At 42.7% G+C, this 6681-nt stretch overlaps 1 protein-coding gene across 1 annotated transcript in view; it reads left to right on the top strand.

Annotated features, from left to right (window-relative positions):
• The first annotated feature begins 85 nt into the window (after positions 1–85).
• Positions 86–6681, top strand: part of PAPSS1 (3'-phosphoadenosine 5'-phosphosulfate synthase 1) — a 48022-nt gene continuing 41426 nt past the window's right edge. Inside the window, exon 1 of the mRNA XM_010586233.1 lies at positions 86–309. Coding sequence (XP_010584535.1) covers positions 250–309 — 60 coding nt within the window. The 5' untranslated portion in view covers positions 86–249. The remainder of the gene's footprint in view (positions 310–6681) is intronic.

Below are 6681 nucleotides of genomic sequence, written 5' to 3'. Positions count from 1 at the left end.
TCACGGCGCCGCGCACGCGCGTGGCCGGGCTCCTGTCCCCCCGCTCGCCCCCCCCGCCCCGGTCTCTGCCTGCTCCCTCCCTCCGGGCCGCGGCTCCTCCCTGCACCACCTTTGGCCGAGCCGCGGGCGGGGACGCGCACACGGCACAGCTCCCCGGCGACAGCGGCTGCATCCGCGTCGAGCATCTGTGGGGAAGGCGCGTCCTTCTCCTCCTTCTCCTCTCTTCCTCCTCTCGCTGCCCCCGCGGCCATGGAGCTGCCCGAGAGCCAGTGCAAGAAAGTCAAGCTGAGCAACAGGGTGCCGAGCTGGGTGAGCGGGCGGGGAGCGGTGCGCCTGTGGGCAGGTGGGCGTGCGGGGGAGCGGGGCGGGGGAGAGCGGAGAGGGAAGGAAGAAGCGGCCGACCGCCGTGGTGATGTGGCAGTGGGCGGCTGCGGGCGCCGGGACGGAGAGCTCCCTGCACCGCTCCCTGCCGCCCGCCCGGGGCGCGTGAGGGGGGATGCGGGGCGGGCCGGCGGCGGTTGCTGCGCGCGGGGCGCCGCGGGCCGAGACCGTTAACGGAAGGGCCGCGCGGGCTGCCTGAGGGGAGCGTCGCCACGGAGCCTGGCGGGGGCGACGCTGGGGGGTGCGCCCGCGCCCCGTACCGGTGCGCTGGGGCTCCGTCGCTGCCCTCGGGAAGGCGGGGGCTGCCTGTGGGGAAGGGCGGGAAGCCCCTCTGGAGGGGACCGGGGGTCTGGGGGTTTCGTCCCTGCCTCTTCCGTCGTGAGCCCTCAGCTTCTCCAGCGTTTTGCAAGAAGGAAGACTTAAGAATGCGATGTACAATGTGGCCATTCATAAACCTGGGTTGGCCAAAGACTGAGGTTCTTTGTATGGTGGGTGTTGTGTGGAAAACTGTCGAGACAGGGCTTGAAAAAATCTAACCAAAGCCTTCATTCTTGTTCATAAAGATGGGGGAAGATTGGTTTACAGCGAAGACCAAAATGCAGCTATTTAGAAGATACACTGCAGGCCTTTGAGAACATTTGATAGTTTTGATGATGCAAGACAAGTGTGTGTGTGGGGGAAGTATGACTTCTTTCAAATAATGCTGAGCTGAAGCAGACAAGAGATAAGATCCAGAAAACATTTGATATGGAAGTAACAGTGTAAACCAGTCTTTGAAGTCTTGTCGTGAGTAGTACAGGCCACTACTCTCATTAAAAAGACAAATCTATTAAAGAAGACGAGCCTCACGGTTGCCTGAAAAATGGGGAAGTTGGTATTGTACTAAAAAGCATTCAGTAGAGCCTGTGCCTGTCCAAGCCTCTTCCACTGTGTACAAGTTTAAACTTGTTTACATAAGAGAGTAATTGGTAAGTTACATTCTTTCAATTTCTATGAGGAAAAGGCAAAATCAGATGTTAGGAAAATAGTGAAACAGGTCATGTCTGGTGGGGGTAACAAAGTGTATTAAAAAGTTACTCTATCATTTCGTTTGTCAGAAGCAAAGCCAAGATGAGTTTGTCTAAACCAGGGAGGGAAATCATGGGTCAAAAAAAAGTTAACTGACCTTAACTGTTTGCTGACTTCAGCTGAGGTTAGCAACACCCTCTATGTTACGTGGCAAGCAGAGGAAGTCTTCCGCTTCTCCCTTTTTCTTCAGAGGACCTCAGCTGAAATGCTTTTTATAACCCAGTAAGCTTCACCAGGAAAAAAAATGCTGCTGATTCACACACTCCACAGACAAATGTTCTGACTCTTCTGACTCTGCATCTGTTCAGCTAAGAGCAAGGCCAAAGTGACCTATTATGCCCCGATGGAATTGGCAGCCCCTAGGAGACCAGGCAGAGCTTTGTCTTCCAAACTTTCCCTGGGCATCCAGCACTATTCAAAATACACATCTGCCTGTGGAAATCCCCTTGCCAAGCCCACTTCTCAGCACAGCAAACTCCAAGTTTCAGAGCATCACACAACAGAGCCACAAATACTGCCATTACACTAGCTAGGATGATAGGAAGACTTGTGGAACGCTTTCTTTAGTGTAGTTTGAATTCCTAACACAACTGAGGTGTTGCATCATTTTGCAGGTAACTCCTAAAGAGAAATTGCTCCAATTCTTCTTTCTGAGAGCGTATTCAGCAGAGGCATTTCTGTCTTCATTTTTGTCCCTTCCCTCTGATGCCAGCCAATGACTCCACTCCCGCACTGGTGAATAAGCTGTCTCTGCTTTTGGTCATACTGTTACTGCAGCAGATGGCAAGTGAAGATATACTCCTTACAGTACAGTTATCACTGAATTGCTTGTATCCACAGTACTGTAGAAGATTCTGGCTGGTTTCTGCTGCTGTGATTTTTTTTGAAACTGTCCCGGCACTAGAATATCTGGCAAACATCAGCTAGCCTCTGTAAGTGGCAGGAGAGCATGCATTGGGCAGATTGGGTGGTGCTAAATGCAGAGGTGTTTAGATGCCTTATTGTATCAGTATCACTGTGGCAAACTGCATTCTGGAGGGTGGCTGTGAGGATAAAAGTAAGAACTTTTGCTGTAAGTGAGAGAAAATGTAATGCTGTAGGCTATGGCAGAACATGGATTGGTGAATTGTTAGTTTTATAATAACTGTAAAACATCTTAATGTTCAGATATCATTTCTGGGCTTGCCCTTCTTTCCCAAGCGCAGTTGTCCAAATCAAAGGACAAATTTTCAAACCACAGTTTGAGAAAGTAGCTATTGGAAGGCATTCCTGGCAGATCTGTTGGTGAACAGGTCCTGAAACCTCATCTAAATATGTGAACAAACAGGCTCTCAGGTGAAGTGCTGTTGTTTTAGCATCTGTGGTAGTCCAATTTGTATGTTGGAACTACGTCTGTTCCCCTTGCTTGTGTTTGTATGTAGAAAAAGAAAACAGGCAATGTTCAGTCTGCTTGAGTTGCTGTTTGACTGTTGAGGAGAGCAGTTTGGAGGGAAAAAGAAACCTATCATTTGGTTAATTTATCGCTACTGAAGAATAAATGTCATAAAAATGTGTTGTTATCAGGGTATCCCCGGCTTATAAGAGGCACATGGTGAGCAAGTTAGCAAATGGCCTAGAAAATATCTGAGATGATTGGGAAATGGGATAGGCATTAAAGATAAGACTACTTTTCAGAGGTGATGCCGGATGTGTTGCTGTTGTTAGCTTGGGGAATCAACACTGTTATCTTAGAGCAGAAGAATATGGAATTAGTCACAGCTTCTTGAGTATATATGGTTTATATAGAAACCATGCCTGTTCTTTACACAGTTCTTCCCTAATGCTTCCAACCTCAAAGCTGTCTCAAGTTGGTGCTGTAGTTTGGGGAGTCTCTGCTTGCCATTGAAAGCTTTACTTCCTACCCCAGAGGTCTTGCTTTGTGAAAAGTTAAAATTTGATGTAAAGTGATTGTAGAAGTACAATGTTTCATTGTTCCTCTGAAGTAATAAAGAATAAATTCCGTTTCTGCCAGTGTAGTGATCTGTCTGTTGACTATGACACAATTAAGCAATAATCTTTTCTTTCTAATGTCTTTTGATCTTGGTGTCGCAACTTGGGTTTGCTCTTCTTCATCTGGGTGTCTGATCTGAGTTCTTACATGAAAGGTGTTTGGCACTGATAGTCAGACTTGGCTTTGGCAAAAAAAATATTATAGTTGCAACTGGGCAAAACATCAAGAATAAGATAAGAAAAAAATATGGGTCAAGTCTATCTCGGCAAATCTTTACATAGAGAAATTGACAGTATTTCCTTTTGGTCCCCATCTTCTTTCTTTCTTCTGTTCCCATAGTTCTTAGATGTCTGTATTCATTTGCCCTGTCAACTACCTGCAAAGCTAAAAGGTCTCCTTTATGCCAAAAAAAGTAAAAAAAAAAAAAGCTGCAGAGTCATCCTTTCTTGTTCTCTTATCATTACAGCTCTTCAGGGCACATCTGTGAAAGTCTTGTTATGTTAATACTCCGATTTTTTTTTTTTTATCTTCAGTACAAAGATATTAGCCTATTATGGCACTTTAGATTTCATGTGAGAAACAAAGTAGCATAGTGGGGGAGAAGAAAGGAAGGATATGTCAGCCTTCTCAGCTGACATTACCCTTATAATGAAACAGAATGGACTGAAGCATTAATTCTATTTAACTTGGTAAGTAAGAGGCAAAATATTAAAATGCAGTGTTTGTATTAGTGTGGAAGCACTTGATGTGTAACGGGATGGAAGAAATATTTTTGTGGGCAAGTTGGAGAGAAAATTTCTGATGGTTGTAAAAAAAGCAGATAAATAGGCCTTTGAGTATAATGCCCTTTTTTTCATTAGCCCCTTTACAAAAATCTAGCCTGTCCTTTCAGTAGTGACTATTATACTGAATGTAATTAGGCTAAGAAGTTTAAAATAGCTTTTTTAAAGAATACTTGCTCATCACATTGAGTTTTTCTGTTACTCATTTTCTTATGTTTCATTTCTTTTAACACTGATAATATGGATCTCCAAGGTGAGTGATGCATCAATGTAGTGTAAAAGGAAATGACTGTTCTTTCTTTCTGCTGTCATTTTTGATGGCCATTTAATTTCATCAACTGATACTCATCAAATTTTATGTACAGGAATTTGAAGACTAACTAAATAATTTAAGAGCACAGCAAATGTAAGCCACTGGTTTCTGCTCCTGAGTATTTTTCTGTGCCACATCAATATTTATAGTAAGTGTACATAGCAGGGATAGTAATTAAAAACTTATGTTGTTGAGGATCGGATGTTCAGATTTTGTTGCTCAGTGGTGGTAGTGAATCATCTAGTAGCAAAGTGGAAATGATTAGGAAACATTACTAGGTTTTTCTGCAGCAAGAGAGAATGACTTGCTAAATTATTAACTCTTTAGAACACCTCTATAAAAAGCTGTTTTCTATTGGAAGATAAGATTTTGCTACAGCTTTGCCCAGGAGTAGCGCTGGGCTGTCTTGTTTGTGCACATGTGTGTGTAAACAAAAGGTGGGGCTGCTGGGCATGGGTGTGTTTGTGAATGCATACAAACTGGTTGGACACTTTAACCTTTAGTCTTAGATGCCTGCTTCTGAAGTACAGATGGATTATTGTCCCACTGCTGAGCTTGCTGGCTGCTCTGTTGCACTTGTGTGCCTTGTACTCTAGCAATCTGTTGGCTGTCTCGTTGCTGTGATTTGTCATCTCTGCTACTTTGTTACTTGATACTTTTTTGTTTTTTCTTTTTTAAAATTGTGGGTTTTTTCATCATTTTAAGAATCCCTCTTGCCTGCTTCCTCAGGGTTTCATGTGTTTTTTAAGCCTAGTGCAATACCCTAATCAGTTCCATTGCCGCTTTGCTAGTTCTGGAAAACAAAGAAAACTGATGTAACTTACTGAATACAGACTGGAAGAAGTCTCCTTGGATGAGTCGTTTGACCTCCAAAGTATTTGAGTTTGATAATAGATCCATTGCCAGAAGTCAAAAGCAAAGCACGTGTGACTTTATGCTTTAATGTAAAAGAGCTTACTGAGACAGTGGCATGGTAGCTGTGCTTTGAGTTTGTCTTCTGTTTATCCATTGCCTGGTACAGCACAGTACAACTGGAATTAATGTGAAATAATGTTGCTGTTAATGTATTAGTTTGAATTGCTGTGTACGTTCATATGCACAGCATATCTTTATTTTAATTGAAGGCTGAGTACTTTAATTCTTTTTGTTGTTTTTAATTCCACAATTTATGCATTTGCTCACTGAGATCTCCAATTTTATGTAGTGCATAGTTGTTTCTACTACAAGAAGAAAGTTTTGTTTGTTTGTTTTTTTTTTTTTACTCTGACTTCTGGTTTTAGTTAGCTGTATTGCACTGAGTGTGCAAAACAGCTTTGTTTTAGGAGATAAATTATTTGAAGATAACACTATCAGCAAGTATAACTTCATTTTGTATGGTTATAACCTGTTTGCAGGTGGTGGTTTCTTATGGGTTGGTATTCGGTCTTCATCTAATTTTAGATGCTGAACTGTCACCGCTGAATTATGGAGTTGTATTTAAAAATTTGAACATCTGTTCCTACCTTGAATTTGTATTAACTATAAGCCCAGCTGTGTATAGAAGTGGGGACATACAATCACACAAATTCATAACTTCCAATTAAGTTATAGGTAAACTTCTGAAGTGTTTTTCTACAGAATGATGTAGCAGCAGTTCTTGAAGCCAAAAGTAGATACCATTTTTCTGTGTGTCTCTCTAAAACTATGAATAGCTCTCTGCTAGGACTCTCTAGATGGATATCCTCCCTTCTTTCTTTTTTACTAAATGTCTTAAGTGCTTTCCTTTCCAGCTAGCACTGATACAACAATGAAAGAGAAGATAGTGCAAATATCTTGCAATGTGTTTGTAAGCAAGAGAAGTCAAAGCAGCATTACATATACCACTGATACCTCCCCCCCCCCCCCTTTTTTTTTTTTTTTACTCTTCTCTTCTGTTTGATTGTTCATGTTCTGTCTGGTTATCTAAGGTCTTGATCTTTTATGAACAAAGTTCATGTAACTAGATACCATTAAAGCTAAAGGGAATGCTGAAGCTGATCTTCCTGTGGGTTCCCTCGCCTTAGATTGTGAAATGTGTTTGACAGCAGTGTCATCTTACTTAAGACAATCATATAGCAGCTTATTATGATGAATAAATAGTTTTAAGAAAGTCTGTAACCAGCTTTGTT

Source organism: Haliaeetus leucocephalus, unplaced genomic scaffold (genome assembly GCF_000737465.1).
Source record: "Haliaeetus leucocephalus isolate CR32 unplaced genomic scaffold, Haliaeetus_leucocephalus-4.0 Scaffold140, whole genome shotgun sequence".
Classification (NCBI taxonomy): domain Eukaryota; kingdom Metazoa; phylum Chordata; class Aves; order Accipitriformes; family Accipitridae; genus Haliaeetus; species Haliaeetus leucocephalus.
Note: the sequence above shows the minus strand (reverse complement) of the source record. Positions and strands in the feature narration are given on the sequence as shown.